The sequence below is a fragment of the Pantherophis guttatus genome, chromosome 1 (assembly GCF_059756535.1).
Source record: "Pantherophis guttatus breed Tessera chromosome 1, ASM5975653v1, whole genome shotgun sequence".
NCBI lineage: Eukaryota > Metazoa > Chordata > Lepidosauria > Squamata > Colubridae > Pantherophis > Pantherophis guttatus.
Genome location: NC_142063.1, coordinates 55,934,998 through 55,960,071, shown reverse-complemented (window position 1 = coordinate 55,960,071; position 25,074 = coordinate 55,934,998). Strand labels below are relative to the sequence as shown.

Genomic DNA, 25,074 nt, shown 5'->3' with positions numbered 1-25,074 from the left:
TTCAACAATAGTCCTGTCAATTGAACTTGAGTTATGGTTCTAGATCTGTCAGGTCCTAGGCAGTGGTGGTATTCAGCCCGTTCTATCTGGTTCAGGGGAACAGGTAGCAGTGGCAGCGGGAAGGCTCTGCCCACTCGTCCGGATATCATCACGTCACATTTTTGAATTATCTTCCAAAACTGACAAACTAAATGCCACCCCTGGTCCTAGGCTTACACTTCTAACAAGGAAAAAATATGTCACCACAGAATTTGGGATGGAATCAATCCTTATAAGTAAAAATTTTAAAAAGTGAGGTATGATAGTGGTTCGGGAAGAAAGGAAGCGTTGGCAATATCTTTATTTCTTAAGAAATCCTCATAAACCCTACTGGGAAATAACAACAGGAAAAGCACATAGAGGGTGGCTAAATTCTTTTCAATCCCTTTACTAGGCAATAGTCAAGGGACATGTCTGTCTTTTTATTTGTGTGATAAAGTAGTGTATTATGTCTCTGTATTTCTGTTTTCCTCTTGTGTTAGGTTTGTGTGACTCTGTGCATTTATGAGCATATGTGTACCATAATGCATAGAGCACATTGGATAAGCTTTTTTCTGGATTATGTGACAAGGAGGGAAGGCAATTTAGAATGGAGTAATCAGTAATATTCTGAGCTGCTGCCTGTCCCAAAGGGATACGTTGTGAGAATTTTTCTGGAATGTTTTTCTCTGCAACCCTCAGCAGATCTGGCCCAGTTTTAAACTAATTGTTTCAATTGCCAGTTTAGCAAATTTAGTCACATTCTGTTCATGTTTTGAAGAGTTATTCTAATGCCAGATAGTTGGGTATGTGAGAAAGATATCAGTATAAATTTATAATGTTGAGAAATAATGTCCTAAATATTTATAAGACTTGGAATCACACCAGCATGCTTGACCAATTATCAAATAAGGTTCTACTGCTTATAAATATTTGGTTCTATATGAAAATAATCATGTCATGATTATGAGCTTTTCTTCATCTGATTTCAATTCTTTGGAATGGACTCCCACCAACATTATGTACATTTAGAATGGGATGACTTATTTTTTAAAAATACTAAAAAAGTTACTTTTTTGTGGCCTCTTGTAAGTTGTTTAAAGAAATAAGTTTTAACTATTTGTTTGGATAGAGGTTAATCATAGACCTTCTAATTTTGAGACTTATAACTGTAATATTTTATTAAATCAATAGTTAGATATTGTATTCCTATAGATTATCTATAATCATATGATAAATAAAACTGTACAGTACTCATCTGCATGGAATTCAGAGGCACCAGATTTTCATTGTTATCTCAACTTTATGTTTTCTGTGATACGACTGAATGATACAATCAGAATCTACTGCTGGTAATTCTGAACATTTTCTGATAGTTGGTTCCCACAAAATGAATATGAATCTCTTAAACTTTAAATAAACTTAAATATGGATTCTTTTATAATTCTACAAAAATAATCAAAATCATATATGTCACAGATATCTAGAAGACAGAGCCTAATTCTTAATCCTCTAAGCAAAATTCTCCTAGCTCATCTGGATTTGAATTTTGAAACTGGATCAAAGCCATTTTTTTTAGATTCCTATCCATATGTGTACGAGAAAGAAGAGAAATATAGTGATGCTTAAATTTATGTATGAACATACTAAATTCCTGTCTCAAAGAGTATTTTTTACTAACTGAATTTGCTTTTTAAATTCCAAATTTTTTCACTAGCCAAAATGTTTGCCTATCAAGACGCATTTATAGTAAACCAGACACATTTAATAATACTGTTGTCTTTGGCCATCAATCTGATTCTCCAAGATATTTATGTTCTTTATATTTTAACAAGAATGCATACTCAAGATGATATAACACAGACTTGGATTGGACATAATGCAGCTGTGATCTAGGATTACATGCATGATCCTTGTACTCATCAGCTCTCTAAACCTCTCTTTAAATGAAATTCTTTCATTTTCCGAAAATGCCGTTGGGGCCTGTGTAGAGCCCAAAGCCATTTTTGAAAATAAAGATATGTTAACACTTGCAGCATGTCAGCTTCATATTAATTTATATATGTTGAAGGGAGTAGGGACAGGGAGCAAGGGAGAAATTCACAAGAACATTGATATCATGGGTTTATGTTCCCTACCCTTGCAATAAACCATATCTTGACATTTGGTTTGCAAAGAATAGGTAAATTCCCATTCATTTAAGCAAGGTGTGGCACATCTTTCTCTTCCCACATTCAGTTAGATTGCCAATACTTATATCTCAAGGACCTGAGCATGCAGGCAGGAGAATCCATAGTGGCTTAAAATGCAAGCACATACATACACTAGTGCTGACCCACAGATCTTTCTTTTGCTCACAGAGAGAGAAAAAAGTTAAGTGTTTTTAGAATATTAGAATCCCTCCTTTGGAAAGGAGGGAGTTTTGCCCAAGAAAAACCAGGAAGATATTATCCAGCCCCTCTCCTCTTATTTAAAAAGCCTTGGTCTTCATGCAGAAGGGAGGAAAAGCTGGGAGATGTGAAAGAAAGCAGTTCACCAGGGAGGGGACCAAGAAGAAAGAATACTGAAAGAAATGTCATTGAAAATTTAAGGAACCTGGAACCTGGAAGCAGCTTCCTGAATTAGTTTCCAAAAGAATCAGAAATGAGCAAGAATAAAGGAGGGGAGAGAAAGTGCCATCCACTTCTGTGATGATTTAATTTGCTGCAGAATGCATATGTCCTGTATGACAAATCGAATTGTTTCCATTGTAAATCATGTAATTTGAATCATAATAAATGAATGCTACCATTCCATTCTTATAGACAAACTTTTATAGACCTTCAACCTGATTGCTATAACTATCTATGGTACGGTAGTAGATGCCTTGGAAGAGAGCCTCCAAGTAGGATAAAGGACAGCTTCACAAGCCACATGCAAAATAAAATCTCCAATCTAGAAACTACCTTGCAAGCCAACATATTGTTGCTTGTGTCCTACCAACTAGAAGTTAGATATAAAACCAGTCCTAGATGTTTTTATTTGCCAATTAATAAGGTTCTTGAAATCACTTTAAAAAAGAAGCTTTGATGTCATTGAAGATAACATGAAAGATATATATAGCTACAGTAAGACCATTGTTTAAGATCATGTTCCCCAAATAATAATGAGCTACTCATGAAAAGTCCACAAGCAAAAGATGAATTCCATCATCGTGTACTTAACTATCCAAATTAAATAACTAAAACAACTATTTCATATTTTTTATCTGGGAACTCATGTAAGTAGCCATAAAAGCTAACCATCACCCTTAACAATGGCTAGTCAGACCCTCCATAAATTGAATTCCCCAGACTTTTGGTATAGTAGTAATCCTAAAATAAAATATATCCAATCACTATTCTGAATGTGGAGACGGTATGGAAGAAAAAGAGCTGAAGTGTTTTCTCTCAAATCAAATAAGTATTTTTTAAATAGGCCAGCAATAAAATCTTGGAATTCACAAATCAGATTTTTTTTTCCTACAGGCAAGTACTGTAGCTGGGTAAAATTCTGTAATGCTTTTAATGGAGATTGATGATACGGACAAGCATATATACTTTGCCTTGCTGGGAATGACAGTACAATGTGAGACTAAAGTAGAGCAAAGCTATAAACTCTACTTTAATACACCATACATAGATGTACTACTTTGAGAGAATTTGAAACTCCATTATATATAATATTTAGGGACTATCACTACTATGGGGGAATAGAAATGCTGTCTCATTTATGTTTAAGGTCATAAGTAATCTTGAAATAGAGGGAGACGGAGGGGGGTTGTGAGGTTATGCTTGCAGAAAGAGATGCCCTAAGAAGGAGCAAATGGCATTCTAGATTATACTGTCTGTAGATAAATATAGTAGAAAAATTGAAAGGGAGCTCTTGAGAATAACTATTATGAAAATAAAGTGAGTGGTTATCAGATAAAATGAGACAGTTTATGGACATTACAGCTGAGTTTTAATATTTTCAATGCTTGGCTGATATTTCTAGACTTTGGAAGAGCTAAAGTGTGATATTTGTTTTCTTTTATGTGAAATTATTTTTATCCTGTTTTTAATCATTTAAATTAATTTTACAAGTGGAAATTATCCAGTTCTGATGCTATACGTTAAACTGTTTTGTCTTTCTTTCTTTGTGATTTCAGCCAGAGAAATGACTAGAGGGAAATTCCTGAACATCCTGGAGAAACCCAAAAAGTAACTGAATATGTACTACACTTAAAAAAAAGCAGCAGCACCTTGTTATTTCAGAACTTCTAGAATTGTCCACATAAGCTGAAATGAAAGGACCAAACTCATTGTTTCACCTTTCTTTTGAGGATAACTGTTCTGGATTACTTCAGCATTGGCCAGCATCAGTTCTCTTAACCTCTTGGCTGCAGCTGATCCTGCCCTACTTACCTTAATGAAAAGAAAACTCATGTACTATAATAATAATATGCATCTTGTGGTAATAGCCTTGTCCCAGAGCAGTACACAGCATGGCACTTCTGTACGTATGTCCATCCCACATTATTACAAGACAAGCACTTTATAAGACTCACTACTGGACAAATGCATAATTTGAGATGAAAACTGACTAGTATTCTTTAATATAGATAATCCTAATTTTATAATTGTAGAAGTTAGAAATTTTTTATTGATTTTTATTAGGTACAAAGGCTGCAGAAAAAATAAGGATTGTATCATTCTTGCATGTTCGTGTAATTTTAGATATAGGATGGGATGGGAGGTTACATTCCATCAAATTTCTGTTTGGTTGATTTTAAGCTACCTAAATGTGACTGCAATGGAAGTGTGAAGAAAAAACTAAAGAAGATAATAAGAAAAAAACACACTCATATGAAGAAAACATGTGTCCTGTGCTCAGCTTAATCATTTACTCTTTCGTTCAACTTTAGATCTCTTATGTCTTAAAAAATGTCTAAAGGCAAAAAAAATTCTCTGTCATATCAGAATTTTCCCAAAAGCAAATAATATCTTTTTAGGCTACCTGTTTTGTATTATATTCATAGCTCTAGAAAAGATATCTCCAAATTGGGTATCTCTTTCAGGTATACATAGAAGATGCTTTATACAGTATATAGAAGTAACAAATTATATATTGCAAAGCCCTGATTTCTCTTTAAGTCTCCTTCTTTTCCAGATATACTTTTAAAATAGCTGGCTGGCAAGACACCAGGTCAAGGTCTTTTCCTTGTATTGGTTTCTCTACAATAAAGTACTGAATAGGGTTTGCCTGAAACTGGTGCTTAGATTTGTGAGATATGGTGACTTGAAAATATTGGAGTTGAAAGTGTCAAATTAGGAAAAGTTGTGCTAGTTACATTTGGCGAATTACCAAGCTAAATTTAGCACTTTTACATCGCATTAAAGTGATATTAGAGTATCTCTCCCATTGTGGAATAAACAGAATTAAGAAAGGCCTAATTTTGGATTTTGGCCTGCAAATGTTTTAATAAAAACCTTTTTTCTGTGATGAAAAACAATATTAATATTGGATTGTATATCAAAAATTTGATTTTTTAAAAAAGTTAACATCCCAACAAATCTTTGAAGTTTTCAATATGCAGCTGTATACTGTTCCATTTACTGTAGCGGTATTGCAACTTTGGAAATGTAAGAATACAATATAAGCAAGAAAACAGTATGCAATTTAATATATACTGTAAATGATGACCATTTTCTGTGTTCTGGTAGTTTGTAAATTACATGAGTGAGATATTTCTCGTGTACAGCAAATCAGCCATATTTCCATTTTAAATTATTATATATATATATATTGCATTTTTTCTAGAACAGAGCTTCTAGATTAGAACATTCTAATTACATACATCAAATGGCAATTCACAAAGTTTGCCCTGTCATGACATTATATTTGCGGACCTAAGATTCACATGCGAAAATATTACATCCGTGCCAGTGATGGCAAAACTATAAATGATGATGAACAGCTAGCAAAAAAATATTAGGAGCAGGAAAAAATGTGCTTACTGCTCAGAGAAAAAGTTTGTTTTTTAATGGTAACCTATTATTTATATTTTTGTTTAGGAATACTGAAATTGTTACCTTTTTTGTTTGTGGGTTTTAATATATAATAACTCAGAGTTGAGCATTTTGAAATATCTTAATGATTGAAGGATGAGGGAGAGGGAGATTTTAAATCTTACATTAAAGATAAAGGGGTTGACTTTTGATGTATTATTTGTTCAAAATACATTTGGAGCCTTGGTTATAGGCAACATATAGATAAGATACCCACTGCCAGGATCTGATTAGTTAAACTCTTTTACATTTGAAAACATTTCTTTTTATTATAAAAATTTGTAATTCTGAACATATACCCAATTATTGGTATATATGCTTTAAGTAGAGATATTTATATTTTTAATGCATAGATCTGTTAAATATTTAGTAAAAGTGGCCTACATCAGTAATTTGTATGTTACAATTTTGTGTTTTTGATAGTAAATAAAAAGTTACATTTTTAAAACATTCCTATGAAATCTAGACTGTTGAATCATACTTCTTAGATAAATCCCAGACTGACATTATGCATATTTATGCATTCAGAATTTCTGTTGGATTTGATGGGAGTTATTCTCAAGCAAATATTCATGTATTTTTATCTGATTATTAATAGGAGGTACCTTGCTATTTGTGTAAAGTTTGCTGCAGACAGATTAAAGTATCTTCGTTCTTTTAACAAAAAAATGTAACCATCTCAAAAAGCTGTTTACTAATGTTTTTATTTGCATTTGAGGTACGTTAAATATATTTTATGGTTTAATATTTTTAAAAGAATAAAGCTTTGAAAGCAGAAGTGAAAAAAGAATAAAACTCAAGCCTATTGAAATTTGAATAATTTCCACAAACAGCTGGATATTTTGTACTTTTTGGCTCATTGGTATGCACAATTCCTTCTGATTTAACTCCAGTAACTCAGTATCCTTGATTCAGGTAAGCATTTATAAGTGAAACTGCAAACAGGTATTATGAAGTGAAATACAATTATTTTAACTTTAAACTTAAAATAGTCCTTTTGAACAATCCAAAAACCAATCTTCGGAGTGACTCCACAACATAGGAAAAGATACAATTCAAACTACAGTACATAAACCATCAACTGAGTTGAGGCTTGAAATAAAAAATTAGCTACTTCATAGAAAGTATTTCTTCTCTTCAACTCTGTAGTATATCATTTAATATCTTCTATAGCCGTAATGGCAAACCTATGGCACGCGTGCCACAGGTGCCACACGGACTCCTCTGCGGGTATGCCAGCTGTCACCCCAGTCCAGCTCCACCGTGTATATGTGTGCGCTTCCCACCAGCAAGCTGGTCTTTGGATCTCTGCTGTGCATGCGCTGGAGCAGGACACATGCAGGGAACGCATGTGTGCATGTGCAGGGGGTGGGACACATGCACGGGGGTGGGGCGCATATGAAGGGGGTGTTTGCATTGCATTTTGGGGGTTCCACTCCACTCCCTGTTTTGGACCTGGAAAGCCACCTGCCCAAAACATGGAAGCCAAAACGGTGCGAGGGGGATGCGTGAGGCCCGCATGCCCCGTTTGGGGCTAGAAAGCTTCCTGCACCAACCTGGAAGCCAAAATGGGGCAAGGGGGCGGAGTGCAGGCATGGGGATGCACATGCATGCGTGGGGGTGGGACGCAAGCATGGGGTGGCACTCGCATTGCATTTGGGGGGTTCAGGCTTGCACATGTGCATTTGCGCGTGCGCACATTTTGGGCACTCAGTACCAAAAAGGTTAACCAACACTGCTGTATAGTTCTTGCATGTTTGCATTTAGCCCCAAACTTTTTTTGTTTTGCATCTTAACATTCAGATTAATTTTATACTTAATTGATTGCTTTCATAATCCTCAAAATAATTCGTTTGTTTCAATTGAGGCTTTTAAAAATATATATCTTTATTTTTTACTGACAATCATTAGGGTATTTAAATAGTCGTACAAGGAATTCGCCTTCGGGATGACTTCCATTCCCATGGCCCACAATGAAAATATAGCTTTCTTATATCACATGGAGAAGGGGGAAATATTAATTAGCAATTAATTCACTCTAATTTTAAATATTCAGTAATCATAGTTTCGCAGTATCACCAAAGGACAAAGTTAATTGAAAGCTTTTGCTTCGCATTTCCATTCTTTAACAAGCTTAGAGAATAAGAGACGTTTGACAAAAGAAATGTATTGCCTTCAAATATATCCTGTTTATCCACGTAAACTTAGCAGCGTGTGATGTTGGTAATCACTGTGTTAGAGCTGAAAATACAGAACATAACAGACATTTGTCGCAAAGTTTTTAGGAGGTCTTCTCTTTCTCTCAGCTGATCCCAAAGAAAAAGGGATGACAACTGACTGTTAATAACATCAAAGCTTGTTCCCTACCATTCGTTTTATTTTGTTTTGGGTTATTTTATTTAAGATGCACATAAGATCTTCTGGCAAATTGATGCAGAAATGCTAACTGAAGCTTCTCATAGTTCTGTTTCTATTAAACATTACTAATCATCATGGCTGTATGTCTGGAAGTTGAGTCCCGGCAAGTGGACTTGTTTTCTTTTTTGGTTTGAAACATTTTGCTAATTATCTAAGTAGATTCTTTAGACTGCGTTCAGGATAAGCAGCAAAACATTTCAAACCAAAAAAGAAAAGTCTACTTGGAGGACTCAGAATATTCATCAACATCATTCCAGGATAAATATCTCTAATATGAGAGAAGATTAATTTGTATTATGTCTTTGTTGTGAGAAAAAAGAAAAATACATTGTAAATAAAATCAGAAAAATACAGATAAAAATTCCTAAACAGCTTAAGAAATCTGCCACTTTTTTTCTAAGCTTGTTAAAATACCATTGGAACAGTTACGGCATGAATGGAAATGAGAGTGATTTTTCAATCTTGGCAACTTTAAAATGTGGACTTCACAGAATTTTCCAGCCAGCGTGCTGTCTGGGGAGTTCCGGGAGTTGAAGTCCCCGCATTTTACAGTTGCCAACATTGAAAAACACTGCTATAATGCAAAGTTATAGGACTTTGTGGTCTTCCAAATCGTCTCTAAATGGATATTATAATTTAAAATTATTATAAATCTGAAATAATTATGAAATCCAAATTTTATGTATTCACATAGACCTTTTTTAAATGTTTTATTTGTTTTATTTATATAACGTTCAATTTTCATCAAACTGTGTGGTCTGGGTACAGTTATTTTAAAACAATCATAATACACATTTGTTGTGGTATTCAATACTGTAATATTGATAATATAATAATATGATAATATAATAACAATAATACTTAACATCATCTTCTTTAACAACTCTCCATTTCGGCATTTCCTCCTTTTATATCTCCTCCTTTCTAACTTCTGTTTCTATTGATAAAATATGTCCCATATCAAAAAATATTCAGGTTCTTCTTTACCCTTAATAGTAAGCGTTAGTCTAACCATTTCTGCGCATTCTAATATTTTCTTAATTACATTCCCCTCAGACGGAGTCTCATCATTTTTCCATTGTTGCGCAAATACAATTCTAGTTGCGGTTAATATATGCAAGACCAGATATGGATATAGACCATTTTTTAATCATTGAATTTTATATCTTTCTGGGAAAATTTAGCATCTGAAAATCCAAGGCAGCTAATGTCACAGATTAAAAACAAAATAATTGTGTAGCATTATTGTACCACAATTGAACTTTGTGCCTTACAGATTGAAGCGGTGGTGGTGGGGATATGTTGCCTACCCCTCATTTAGAATATCCACTGGTCTAAATTCACTCTGAATATTCTTATTCACAATTCCATAGAATTCATAGTGCTGTTCATTTTGCAATGTTTTTTTAAAAAAGACAAAAAGATTCAAATGTAAGAACAAATAGTTCATTAAATTACAAAGTTAACAGTTTCTGCTATATTATAAATAAATACCGGTATTGGTATTGTTACCGCATATTTTAAAATAATCCAGTGTAATAATTGTTTCATCAGTTCATTTTTACGTTTTGTTTACTAATCTTTTATTATTCTCCCCCTAACCCTAATCTCTCTTCCAAAATAAACTCTAAATATACTTTCACATGTAGAAATAATGCAGAAATCTTATTTTGCTGGAAAAGTCTGACAAGGACACTCCTTTGTATTTGTGTTAACATCCTAAATATTTTTATGTATATTTTCAACCTTCAAAACAATTATCCTTATCACATTTTTGTTACTTATCTCACACCCTAATAACTACTGGGAGTACATAAGAGCTCCTGTAGGTATCTGATAAAGTAAATTGGAATCTACAAAATTTGATGTAAAAATTATAATATCTCTGATATGCTCTAAGACCCTAGCTTTTGTGTGCATACAACAGACTAATACAGTTGTCTTCTCAACATACAGAATCAGAAGATTATGACTCAATTCAATAGTCCATCTTTATTGACAATTCTCATACACTGTCTACTTGGCTCCTACTCATAGTTTTCAAAAACAAAGATCATTTATTGAACAAGATTTCAAAAACAAGACGATTTATTGAACTTTTGTAGAACAATATGGGCAATATTGATTCAACTTTATAAATTGTGTAACTTCTTTTTAGAAACAGCACTTGTCCCTCAGGGTCATCCTCCACAAGTTCCTGGTATTTTGCCGTTATTAATACTTCAAATGAAACTTATGCTTCTATTTGCAGATAACGTAAGTATTTAGATTAGAAAAACTAGGTAAGTGAATCCCATGTTGCAGTGATCCTGCTTACAATGTTAGCTTCTGTTTCCTCCTTTGTCACCCATGACAAGGTCAGTTAAACATCAGCCTTTGTAATAAATCCATTAAAAGTTATTTTTTGTAAAATGATAAAATGATTGTGTCATGAATACAAAATATAGTGTGGTAAAATACTTTTTGAGTCAAAATAAAAAGTCTGCATCATTAGAGGACAATGGAAATTGATTGAATTGGTGAGTATATTGTTTGAGTTCCAAAACACAAAACCCCAATTTTTATGTAAAAATTCTTCTGTAACTGTTATCCATTCCATAGTTCCCAGTTCATAAGTCTCCATCCTTGTGGACTACCACATTTCTATGTGTTCCAATTGTTTTCTAACAAACATGAACTTATCTAAGCAACAGATGCGCAGAGTTGCCTTGCTAGCAGAAGGCATTGTGTGGCATCATAATATTCCAATATTCCAGATTCATGAGGACTTGTTCACAGAAATAAGCCTTAGTCCAAATTCCAGAAAAATATGTATGGTAAAATGAAAGGAACAAGAGGAGAGAAAGAAGCAATAAAACAATTGCAAGGGATGAAAAATGTAGACTGATGGCTCAACTGTGGAGGATGAATGGGAAGGGTCAAGGACCAACTTTACCCTGGCAATAACAAATTGATGTCTGGCATGCTGGCATGTGTCCCTGTGCATTGTTGTGGTCAAGGGGTTCTTTCCTCACTGCCTGTTCACTCTCTTTTTAAAAAATGTTGTGTTGTATTTATACTACAGGCTGTGCTGGCAGTTGCTTGTTAGGGGAATTTTCCCTGAAGTTGGACCCATGGTAAGAGCCGTGTGAAGCGGAAGACAATTAGGGGCTTATTAGTGTCCTGGGCTGACATGTAACTTGTGTTGCTGGGACCTACCAAAACAGCGAGAGTCTTATGGGCAAGCTCCAGCCGAGAAAAGACTGAGGGATTGTCTCACCTAATTAGAGGGAATGGGCCTCTTTATGTTTGTGATTCGGTATGGTTGTCTGATCGCTTTTCTCTGGCTGCTGGCTCAGACCAAGCTGGAAGTGTGCTAATTAGAAGAGAAATTGACGTAGTGATCCTGTCAGCTCTTGTTACCGGCAGGGACAAAGCAGAATATTATTCTAAAGCAATGTTTTGTAAGTGTCCCCCTTCCAGCTCTCATTAGGAGAAGGGCTGGTGGATGGGGAGGGGAATCTTCCTTCATGGACCGGCTAATGGAACATAAGCACTTTTATGGTGCTAATTAACAGGCTCATGGAAAAGCTTCAACCAACACTGGTAACCATTGTGTCCTGTATCTCTGAAATCTCAACTGCCTTCTGAGAGGAGCAAGCTGGTCATATGAGGGAAAGGGAATGCTCCAGAGAAAACAGGCTTTTAAGGAGTGAAGTCTCTTTCGTGAAGAGGCAAAATCATTCATTATGTCATTATAAAAGCAGGATTGTGCAATCCCCCAAAGTCAGAACTCCTAGTCAAGTTTGCCAGATGAATGATCACCTTCAAGTTTTTTCCAGGCTCAGAACAACAGGTACTAGAGGCTTCTTAAATCTCCAAAAGGCCATTGATCTGGTGTCCCAAAAGTGCTTTTTCAAAAGGCAATTGGACTTCATTTTTCCTTGAAGATGTTTCGCTTCTCATCCAAGAAGCTTCTTCAGTTTAATCCAGTTGCTTTTTGAAAAAGCACCTTTGGGACAACCATGAACTGGATGATTGAGAATCTCCATAGACGTTGCTCTGGTGGTCCTGCTAGACTGAAGATACAGAGCAGGCCTGTTCTGCAATTTGAGTCCTGCAGAATTGGTTCACTGAATTCCAGTTTCTTCAGGGTGCATACAAGTAATCTCCTTACATCTAACATATCCTTCCAAATCATGAAATGGCCTGAACTTAGCCTAATATACTGCAGGTGGAAATAGGCAAGAAACTTAACCTTCACATGTTACTGCTTTCATTGTTGATAATTGGATCTAGGAAAATTGACAGCAGCAGAAAAAAATGTTTTTTAGTTTTTGATCATTTTAAGATATTTTGCCAATTTTAGCTGTCTGCTGCTGTCTTTTCCTAGATCTGCTCAGCTCAGGATCAGCTAGGGACTCTGATAACTGACCATTCAGCCTTATTTAAAGACCTTTAGTGAAGAAGGACCTACCACTTCATGTTGCAGCCTAATTTACTTCCTGACAGCTTGTTCTGCCAAGTTCTTCCTGATGTCTAACCTAAAACTTTTTTTCTTCTACCGGTAGTTTTAATGTCACTTGTGTTCCTACCTACTGGGGCAATAGGGAGCTTCTTCTATTGACAATCTTTCATATATTTGAACAATGTTATATATCTCCTTAGTTGACTTTTTCTGTGACATAAATTTACTTAAGTAAATTCACTTAAATTTACTTCAAGGCAGATCCTTTAACCAATCCATATATGACTTTCCAGGTTCCTCCTCTTTTTGGGATGGGAGCGATACTGGCTCTCTTCCAGTCTTTTGGAACTTCATCAGTTCTCCAGTTCTTGGAAATCATCAAAAACAATTGTGTGATAACCTCTGCTTGTTTCTTCATTCTGGGAAGTAATCCATCTGGTCAATAATTGCAATTAGTTAAATTCTTTCTTATTCTCTCCTTGTCTTTATTTCCCCCCATTTCCCCAGTGGCATAATGATGACCAGCTAGGGATCCAAATGGATTGAGAAGGTCCCCCATTACCAATTTACCACTTTCCCCTCACAATTGACCTAGGGTCTCTTTTAAGTATGTTAGAAACAAAAAGGAAATGAAGTAACTATTGTTTATTGTTGTCCATTTTGGGATTTCTCCCAAACTTCAGGTCATGTCCCTTTTTCTCTTCAATATTTTGGAGAATTCTGTATGTATTTTTGCTGGCCTCTGTAGATTTCTTCCATTTTTCTTTATCTTGGGAATTGTTTGTGATTACACCCTTCAGTATCTCATTACATAAGATTTCCCATCTTTCATGGATACCATTCTCCTTACGGATTTAAAGTAATCAGATTCAACTATCTTTCCAGTGAATTCACCAAAATTATTGTACATGCTAACTTCTACAGCATTCAGGTCTATTGTCCTCAATCACCTCCTCAAGATATGTAGATTTAAGGATAACACCATTACTTTTCTGCAAGGTGTGTCACCTTCACTTCTTCATCCACATTAGTGTGGTTAGCCGCCCACTTTTGTTCAATACATTACAAGGGGCATTCTATTCCAGAATGACTTGGAGTGACTTATGAGAGAAACATCACAATATGCAGAACCCTTAGGGACTTAATAATCACCCTAGTCCAAAGTGCAGGGAAAAATACAAGTTTGCAAGGCAGAAGTAGTTTGAATCTGTAGGTAATGCCATTCTAGAGGATACATCTGTGACAGGGCCCTGCCAGATAATTCTATTTATTCAATGGGACCTGGATCAGGCCACTTTTATCTAAGTTATGAGGGCAGAAATCCTGTGTCCCTTGGGTAATTAGCCTCTATACCTGGCACATCAAACTGGATTTCTTCGAGGGTCAGATCAGCATTGTAGCTCTCCTCCTTGGGCTGGCTGGTGGAGGGAGATGGGACGGACACCTCCTGCACCACCCTACCAGCCAAAACGGGGCACGGGTGGCTGTGTGAGGCCCCCACACCCTGTTTTGGCCAGCAGGGTGCTACAGGAGGCCGTTCAGGCTGAAAATGGGGTTCAGGGGGCCTCATGTGCCCCCCCCCATTTTGGCTGCCAGAGGCACCGTGGCCCAGTCCTTTGTTATTTCCAGGCCGGCCCCATGGACCAGATTTAAGCACCCCGCAGGCTGGATCCAGCCCACGGGCCTTGAGTTTGACACCCCTGCTCTAAACCATGTTTTATAGGAGGTAACCAGCACCTTTAACTACACTCAGAAGGCTACTGGCACTAGAACAATTTTCAAAGCAGAGGTGTTCCAGAGTTATAATGAGTCCTACACACAATTGCTCATCACTACAGCATTCTGGACTAATTACAGTATTCAAAGGCAACATATAAATTTGTTTAATAAATAAACAATAAGGTGACCAAGACATGGGTGACTATAAAGAAAGTCTCCTGGTCCAGAAACATGTCTCCCATTCCCAAACCCTGCAATTAATTCAGAAAGATAGTATGACCTGTATTGAAATCGCTTACAGTCCAAGGGCCAGGATGGTTGCATTACCACTGTCCCTGCTGTGCTAGAGATAATCAGTTAATGTGATCAATGCTATCTCAGTACTATGTCCAAGCCTGAAACCCAATTAAAAACAATCTAGATAATGTTTCCTCCAGGGTTCTCTACAGCTGCAACCCAACTAGCTTCTGGACCCGTTTCCCTAAACTGTTCAAAACAATTGGATCCAGCAATGGCCCCTTGGAAGGGAGGGTACACCACAATCTCCTTCAAGGCTTGTACCACTCTCTCTTCTCAAAGAGGTTGATACCACTGCATGGGTTCAGCCAGAAGAGACAAGGATCAAAGAGATGTTGGGTTTAACAGTCACAAGGATGCTGTCCACTTCCTAGCTGGTTATAAAAAATAAATATATTTTTACAGAAATACAGAAGAACATTGATAAAAATCATCATTCAGGTCAATATAAAAGGAAAAAAGAAGGACATAGCCATAGGTGTATACTATAGGCCACCCAACTAGAGAACATAGATGCACTTTTTGCTAGTCAAGTTTTACTAAAGTCTGCAGGAAGCACACCACAATAGTAATGGGGGACTTTAACTACCCTGATATCAACTGGGAGTCTAACACTACACCTAGTGGAAGATCAAATAGGTTCCTGACAAACCTACCAAACAACTTTGTCTCCCAAAAAGTAGAGAAGAGAACTAGAGGGTCAGCCATATTGGACTTAATTCCCACTAACAGAGATGAAATGATGGAAACTGTTGAAGTTACAGGAACATTCAACATTACACAAGCACAAGCAATTGAACAAAGTCAAACTAGACTTTGACTTCAAGAGAGCTGATTTCAATAAACTTGGAGAAAACTTGAGAAGGATTCCATGGGTGAGAATCTTCAAGGGGAAAACAACCCTAGAAGCTAGGGAAACTGAAAGGTGAGGTTATATAATCCCAGTCTAGCAAAATTCCAGTGAAGAAGAAAAATAAGAGATCTTGAAAGAAACCAGCATGGCTGCACAAAGAATTCTCTGATAAACTGAAATATAAAAAGGACAAATATAAAAAGTGGAAAGGGGCACATAATTTAAGGCAGAATATCAGCAAATAGCCTGAACCTGCAAAGATGAAGTCAGGAAAGTTAAGGCTCAAAATGAACTTGCAACAAAAGTCAACATGTAAAAAACAAGAAAAAAAGTCAAGGAAATTATTGGGCTATTAATGGGGGGAAATGTCAAGAAGATGATGAGCAGCAGGGAGAAAGCAGAACTGGTTAACTCATTGTTTTGCATCTGTCTTTACACAAAAGGAAAAAACAGTCCAACCTATTAAAAAATACTGTAAAATACAGTATTAGGAATGCAAGTCAAAATAAGCAAGAAAATGGTAATAGAAGATCTTGGAGCACCAGTAAACTACCAGAGGACTGGAAAAGAGCTGATGTACTTCCCATTTTCAAAAAAGGAAAAAAATGGACCTGGAAAATTACAGACCTATAAGCCTGACATCAATTTCTGGGAGGATAGTGGAAAAGATAATCAAGCAACGAATCTGCAAACATCTAGAGGCAAAGTCGTAACTAGAAGCCAACATGGATTGTCAAAAAAAGTTCATGCCAGACAAATCTTATTGCATTATTTGACAAAATGATAAAATTAGTGGACCAATGAAATGCTGTGGATATAATTTACTTAGACGTCAGTAAGGCATTTGATAAAGTAGACCACAATCCACTACTTGAGAAGATAGAAAAATGTATTTAGACAGCATCAGTACCAGATGGATTCATAACTGTCTGACCAACCACTCTCTATGTATAGTCCTTAATGCATCTACATGGAGGGAAGTATGCAGTGGGGTCTTAGGCCAGTATTCTTCAACATCTTCATCAATGATGTAAATGAGGGAATAGGAGGAGAACTCATCAAATTGCAGATGACCCAAATCTAATAAACAGAAGGACTACGGGTGATATGATATCGAAGGGGCTGCCCCAAAGAAGGGATTAACCTATTCTCCAAAGCACCAAAAGGCAGGAGAAGAAGCAATAGATGGAAATTAATCAAAGAGAGAACCAACCTAGAACCAAGGATAAATTTCCTGACAGAACAATTAATCAATTGCCTCCAGAAGTTGTGGGTGCTCCAACACTGGAGGTTTTTAAGAGGAGATTGGACAACCATTTGTCTGAAATGGTATAGGGTTTCCTATTTGAGCAGGGGATTAGACTAGAAGACCTCCAAAGTCCCTTCCAACTCTGTTATTCTTCAAGAGATACAGAATCAAACTTTTCTAAATACAGCTAACCAAATAAAAAAACATGGCTTGAGCAAGAACACTTTCTTGCCTGAGCAACAAAAATACTTCGTCCCTCACAAATGTGCATGAAGATAAAGTGATGGAGGAGTACAGTGGTGGTATTCAAATTTTTTCCCTACTGGTTCTGTGGGCATGGCTTGGTGGTGGTGGGGTCATGTGACTGAGTGGGCATGACCAAATTGATCTCACGCCCACGCTCACTCAGTCATATGAACCCCCCACAAGCCATGCCCACAGAACCCAGTAGGAAAAAAAATTGAACTTACAGCTATTGCAGCCTTTCTTTCTACCTATTTTCTGCCCAGGCCTGGCCTAATCTGTCAAAGGCCTCCTCCTGCATGCCGCCCGCTCTCCCTTTGGCAGTCACGCACGTCACCCCATTTCCCCTCCTTCAGAGGCCCCGGCCCTAGCCCCGCTTCCTCCTCCACAACCACCTCTTTCTTTGGGCTTACCTTCCTCCCGCAGTGGCTGGTAGCAGAGGGGAAGGCAAGCCAGGGCTGAGCCGTTGTCGCTGGGCTCCCCACCAGCCCACATCTCACCACCCTTGTTGCGAGATGCCCTGCTTCCTCTCCCATGACAGCCTCTTTCTTCAGGCTTACCTTCCTCCCACGGCGGCTGGTGGCAGAGGGGAAGTCGAGCTCTCTTTTTTGGTGCGACTGTGAGAAGGCCGCCAAAAACTACTGAAGTCTCAAACATGCTGAAAAGCCACTGCTGTCACCACCCTGTTCTTTGTGCCGGCCACGCACATACATCACATTGCCTGCTGCGCCAGAGGGACTTTCCCAGGCAAGTGTGCATGTGCGGCCAGCATGAAGAACAGGGCAGTGACAGCAGTGTCTTTTTCGATGCGTTTGAGACCTCCAGTAGTTTTCAGTGCAAGAAGCCTCCAGCCAGCTGCTGCTGCCGGCTCAGTTCCGGCTGGCAAAGAGGTAGCAGCTAGGAGGCTTCTTGCACAGAAAAAAAGAGGCAGAAGCTGCTCAGGCATCTCACGACCAGGGGGGCCAGATGCGGCCTGGTGGGGAGCCCAGCAGCAACGGCTCAGCCCTGGCTTGCCTTCCCCTCTGCCACCAGCCATGGGAGGATGTTAAGCCCAAAGAAAGAGGCAGTCATGGGGGAGGAAGCAGGGCTAGAGCTGGGGCTTCTGAAGGAGGGGAAATGGGGCAATGCATGCAACTGGCAAAGGGAGAGCGGGCAGCGAGCGGGTGTTGGCTCCGGGGCAAGGCTGGAGCCGGGGAATGGCATGCTCCTCGGCCGAGGTGGGTGGCAGTTCCGGAGCATCAGGGAATGCTGTGTCCCTGGGGCCCCGGCCCCTGTCCCAAGGCGAAGGGCAAACAGGTGGCATGCTTACCTTTGGTGAGCTGAGCAGAGCGTGCAAGGTGCAGAGGCAACTGATGAGGCGATTAGCTGGGCTACGTGGCGAAGGCAACATATATAGGGCTGGGATGGGTGGGGCAAGTGAGCGTTGGGTGGGTGGGGTGAGTGGCGATCAGGCAACTGGGGTGGGGGCATGGCCAGTCAAAGGTTGCTACCAGTTCGGTGAACCAGGTCAAATTTTCCCTACCGGTTTGCCCAAACTGGTGCAAACCGTCTGAATATGTCTGGAGGAGTAGGGTTACTAGATATCTGAATAGGCAAAGGAGGGCACAGATAATTGGAAAAGAGAACAAATGGAAGGAAAAGGAGGACACATTAAGTATTACATTAAAAAAAACTAACAGAAGGGAATATTTGTAGTTCATGGTTGAACTGTGGGGTCTTTGGTGCTCTCTGAGCTTGGTTGTTTTCTTGTAGCCATTTCATTATCAAACTAGGTAATATCATGAGTACCATAAGGGAGTAAAAAGAGAGCAAACTCCACTCCCGTCTAGCACTGCTGATGTTATCTAGCTTGATAATAAAATATCTGCAAGAAAACAACCAAGCTCAGAGAACACCAAGAACCCCACAAATATACTTATGCCTACATGTATATGGATTTTTTTCATCAGAATGCCTGATTTTTCAATTGCAAAATTTTAGTAACAAATCTTTTTAAGAGCATGTGATAGTAATAATATAGAACACAACATGACACACTTTTCAAATGTGACCATAAAAATGTATGGCAAGTCACATGATCTACAGACGTCTAGATCATAGATTTGGAGGGGCTGGATTGAACCTGAATGCTGAAAGCAGAAAATAAACAGCATAAATCAAGGTTGTTTAGTCTGCCAACAGAAAAAAGGCAGATTAATAAAAAGTTAATGAGAATAGAGCTGGAAGGGACCTTGGAGGTCTTCTAGTCCAACCCCCTACTCAAGCAGGAGACCCAATACCATTTCAAACAGGTGGCTGTCCAGTCTCTTCTTAAAAACCTCCAGTGATGAAGCACCTACAATTTCTGAAGGCAAAGCTGTTCCACTGGTTAATTGTCCTCATTGTTAGGAAGTTTCTCCTTAATTCCAGGTTGCTTCTCTCCTTCATTAGTTTCCATCCATTGTTTTTTTGTCTTGCCTTCTAGTGTTTTGGAAAATAAGTTGACCCCTTCTTCTTTATGGCAGCCCCTCAAGTCTAAAAGACTGCTGTTGTGAAAGCAGTTAAGGCTATGCCGGCCAGACAGATGATATGAGGACAAAAAAGAAGGCACATATTTTGCCAGACATCTGATAACACTTGGGAGCAGGGAAACTTGCACAATTCTGTTACACAGCTTTCTAATAAAAGATGTTTAGATCCATATGGCATTTTGTTTCTTGATTTATTTACTTTATACGGCTGACAATCTCCCTCCAATGGTGCTGTAGTCATATTTTACGTTTCATCTTCTGGAGCATCAAGGACCAGGAAGCTTCTCAGATTTGTGACTAGTGAGAGGTTGCATGGGAGCAATCAATTTCATTCAGAGCTCCATCACCTGCTCATGCCAGGCACAGACTAAGGCCACCAGATTTCACAAGAAAACCTTGTTGAAATCCCACACAGGGACCTTGAGACATCCAGCTGGGGTGAACCAATCTAATAGGTCATGCCTCCCTGAGGAGAGGGCAATGCCAGCAAGCTGCAAAGCAATCAGTGTAATATGATGATGATAAAAAACCATCTAGTGAGCTATCTCAAATATGGGTCAGGTCCATGGACACCATCTTAGTCAAGAATTCCTGGGCTGCCCAGGCTCTGTGGAACTCAGAGGAAAGTTAAAATCTCTAAGGATTATCAGTCTCTGGAATTCCACTGCTGACAAAGTGACAAATAAGCAGCTCAAAGAGAGTTTTTGTTGTGTAGCAAGGAGGTGGTACAGCAATAACAAGCCTAACTGCTCCCTACCTGCCATATTGTTGTCTCATCACTGCTGTTAAGTCCTGATAGTCATTCCATGGGCCATAGTCTTCTATTGTACAGCTGTCCAGGCTCTAATGAGGATAATCCAACTGCTCTCATACTTTACCGAATCTGTTATGCTTCGAATGGGTACACTCCGGCCTTGCCTCTCCTCTATCATGGTTGGTATTTATTTATTTATTCATTTAGCTCCCTTAATGGCTGCCCATTTCAGCCAATGATTCACAGAAAAGAAAGTACAAGGAAGGTGGCAACAGCTAATTTTCCAAGGTTAGAGACATTAGGACAAAATATGAGTTGTATATGAAAAATAAAGGTAGGATAAAAATAACAAAAATAAATTGCAGCCACCTAGATTTTATTTAACTATAGAGAAAAAGAAGTCCTGAAGGCAAATTATGCCTCTGCTCCCTGCCTCCTTTCAAGCTGGTTGCATTTCAATACAACAAAATACATTATAAAGTTGCTAGTCTGAACCTTATAACTGCAATTGTATATATTCCTGTAGCTGTGAACTAAATGATCTTACTTTTGAGCAGACCCATGAGACAGGAGGAAGGTGATATCTTTACTGTCCAAGGTCAGTAGGTATTGTAGAATAATTTCTAATTAATCCATGGCTTTCGGAGTTCTAGATAACTAGTGGCTGCTCAGTGAAAGTGTCTCCAAATCACTGCATTTACTTGAGTGTTTATATTTTTGAGGCCCTAAAATAAATATATCAAATAAGTCCTAAAAACATGAAGTACAACAACAAATACAGTGAATATTAGCAGTGTTAGGAAAATTTTTAAATATTCAACTGGAATCTATCTTTCTTGTAATTTAAATTTATTGTTCTATGTCCTGCACACAGAGAACAGATCTTGACTTCTTCCTAATGAATCCCTTTCAAGTATTTGAAGACTGCTGCCATATTCAGTCTTCTCTTTTCAGACTAAACGTCTCCAACGCTTTCCATTCATATTTAAAAGATGTTGTTTCTAGTCCTCTAATCATTCTTGTTTCCTTCTCTAAACCTGTTCCAGTTTGTGTAAATCTCCCTTAAAGTGTGGTATTTAATGGATAAAGGGAACAGAAATGAGTAGAATACGATACATAATGCTTGATGTTGATCTCTCTCATAAGAATTATCAATATGGTTATGAAATTCATTAACGATACCTCACTCAGATCAATTAGAACGACTAACCCTAAACTGTTTTCCAAAATGGGAATTAGGGAATTATCACATGGAAAACTAAATTATTTATATTTTGTTTTAACCATGTGCACAAAAGCTAGATTTACCAGTAAATATTTTCTTTCTTTCTGGCTTTTCCTATATAATAATAATAATAATAATAATAATTTTATTTCTATACCGCCCTTCTCCCGAAGGACTCAGGGCGGTGTACAGCCTATTTAAAAACACAAAAAACATGACAACAATTTAAAATTTAAAATCATTAAATAATTAGGCTCCAATTAAAATCCCAGAAATTTAAAATACCCCAATTTAAAACGTTATGTTAGTAACCCTGCCTGGCGGAACAACAGGGTCTTCAGAGCGCAGCGAAACACCCGGAGGTCGGAAATCTTTCGTATTTCGGGGGGCAGTTCATTCCACAGGGCTGGAGCTCCCACAGAGAAGGCCCTCCCCCTGGGTGTCGCCAGCCGACATAACTTGGCTGATGGCACCCGGAGGAGACCCTCTCTGTGGGAGCGGACTGGTCGGTGGGAGGCTATTGGTGGCAGAAGACGGTCTCGAAGGTACCCGGGTCCTATGCCATGGAGCGCATGCAATGTCATTGCAGCCCCTTCTGAATGAATTAATATATATTTTAGGAGGGGACATGGTGAAAATATTCTGCCTCTTCTAAATGTTAAATTAGTCGTTTGGTCACATATCAAAACTTCCTTGGAGGGTGTATCTCTGTGTAATTGGTGATGGGTGCACCGTTGGAAGATCTGAAGGACCAGATTAGGAACAGATTGTCATAAAGAAAATCTACTTATGTGGTTGCCAGGAGCTGACAGTGATTTGAGGGCATATAATGAATCAATTAATTGGCATGAATAACCCACACTGAGATATAAAATCTTGCATATCAAATTAGAATGCTTTAAAAAAATATTGGGAATTGTATTTATTTTGTCCATATTGATTCAAGAGGATGGTAAAAATAACTTGAAAGCAACCAAATTCAAATCCAGAGAATAGGAACAAAATGCAGGCTTCTGTAGAATAGAACACCAAGTGAAATATTAATGTATGAATGTGTTTTAATGAACACTTTGAATGTTTAGCATTAATTATATTTAGGGGAAGAAACTAATAATGAGTCTTGTAACCTTAAGATGAATGAATTTATTTGGGTTTTATAGCTTTCATTTTAGGCATTGTTAAATTTATACCACAACAAATATATTCATCTTTAAAGTCCTTCTGCAAAATTACAGAAGTGTTTAATTCAATTTATATGACTGCCCATCTCACAGGAGCATCTCTGGGTAGCTAACCCATAATACATCACAACTGTGTTATTAGATAATACAGCTAGCTGATTGAAATATACTGTATTTTAAAAAGAGAAGGTCAACCTATATTTACTTTAGGGTAGAGAAAAGCAGGTCATATGAGCTACATTAAGTTGTAATATTACCTAGATTGTTAGTCAGCTTAGTGTTGTTTTCTGCTTAACTTCACTCTCAGAAAACAGAAATATGCATTTAGGGATTATTTTTAACTTTACAGTAGGCATTCTGTGAAAGCAAAGGAGTGCCATTTATAATGAAGGGTATACGTCATACAAAAGACATAAATGGCCATCCATTCACATAGATTACATCTTAACTCTACACCTATTACTAGGGTAACTTACCAGATTCATAAAGAAAATAACTCTTCGTTGTGGAAGATGGCGTATCTAAGGCATAATTTTATAACCTAGCTTAATCACACTTTTCCCAGCATACTTATCTTCATCAATACTACCATTTCCCCCAAAATAAGACATCCCCCGATAATAAGCCCAATCGGGCTTTTGAGTGCATGGCAATAAGGCCAAGCACTTATTTCAGGGTTCCAAAAAAATATAAGGCAGGGTCTTATTTTCGGGGAAACACGGTAATTTGCAAATGATCGTTGTATGTGTTTTGGTACATTTAGGTTTTTACAGAAATACTAATTGTTTATAGTATTAGCATTTTATTTCCTTCCTACTCACTAACATTTTTCCCAATCTGCCAATCTTCTATTTATTTGTATTTTTCTATTACTGTGTGACAATTGTCTCCAATTAAGTGTTTTACGATTTTGTTTGACTTCAATACCCATTGTCCACAACTAAATGATTATATTCTTAGTGACACACTGTTGTTTCAATTTGAAGTGCATTGTATTGTATCCCAAGTACGATAGTCTACTATAGTATTCCAGTGCGGCTTTGTACACACAGTTTAGGTGCAATGTTCTAAATAGATACTGTACTTTTTTAAAAAAAGTGTTAAAAATTAGGATAAAAACCATCCTTTTAAGCAATTACAATTTATATCCCTGCTATCTCAGAATATTCAACCTTTCCTTACAGGAAGCCTCACTCTCACCTTGATCTGCCTTCAGCAAAATCTGAGGTGAGCTTCTTCAGTTCCATAATCCTTGAGACTAACAAGTAGATAAGAGACATATTGGGGAGGGGAGATCACCTGACCCCCTTCAGCCAATTCACTGAGATGAGAAGTCAAATTAATGAGTCCTCAGGACTGTAATTAGCTGTCAATTATCTCAAATTAATCAACTTCTTGCCTAATTAAGCATTATCTGCAGGTGGGCAAAAAACAGCCCATTGTGTGGGAACCATGAGAAAAGCATAGCTGGCAAACTTGGTTAGTATCAGCAGTGCATTCCCTGCCTCACCACATCACGGATAGCAGGACAGCCAAGCAACTCTTAAAGGCATACAGCTCTCTTTATTTCTTTTACCTCCAATCCCAAATTCTGGTTGTTGGGGAAAAATTACATTTTTTATGGCCTTGTGATCACACACTATCACTGGAATCTGGAGGGTGAGACCATTTTCTCTCAGTTCAGCTATAGAACAGCTCAGCTTGCAGGGACTGGGGGCTGATCTATTTCCATCTGTGGGAGATGTCATGAACTTCCATCTTCTGACTGCTTGCCTTCTCCAGCTTTGACGCTAATGACCTGCATTATTTTTTCTTCTCTGCCTCAGAATCAAATATAGTCCAAATCAAGTATGACTGCAGAAAAGTGAAGCACTTGCCTTGGGAATTTGGACACTCCAATTTTGGTGCTTTGTATAAATCACCCTATTCCAACTTCTTACAACAGCTAGGACAATCACAGAAATACTAATTCGGAATAGTTGGAGAGTGACCATAGAGGCTCTCTGGTGGTGTTCAGTGCCATTGCAGCAAAAGAAGAGGGAATGTTAAGTTGGCAGAGGGGGGAAAAGCTACAGTCTCACCTAGATAGAAA

At 37.9% G+C, this 25,074-nt stretch overlaps 1 protein-coding gene across 1 annotated transcript in view; it reads left to right on the top strand.

The window, feature by feature from the left end:
- Positions 1–6,536, top strand: part of LIN52 (lin-52 DREAM MuvB core complex component) — a 55,004-nt gene extending 48,468 nt beyond the window's left edge. Inside the window, exon 6 of the mRNA XM_034418087.2 lies at positions 4,187–6,536. Within this exon, the coding sequence (XP_034273978.1) occupies positions 4,187–4,242 (56 nt within the window). The 3' untranslated portion in view covers positions 4,243–6,536. The remainder of the gene's footprint in view (positions 1–4,186) is intronic.
- The last annotated feature ends 18,538 nt before the right edge of the window (positions 6,537–25,074 follow it).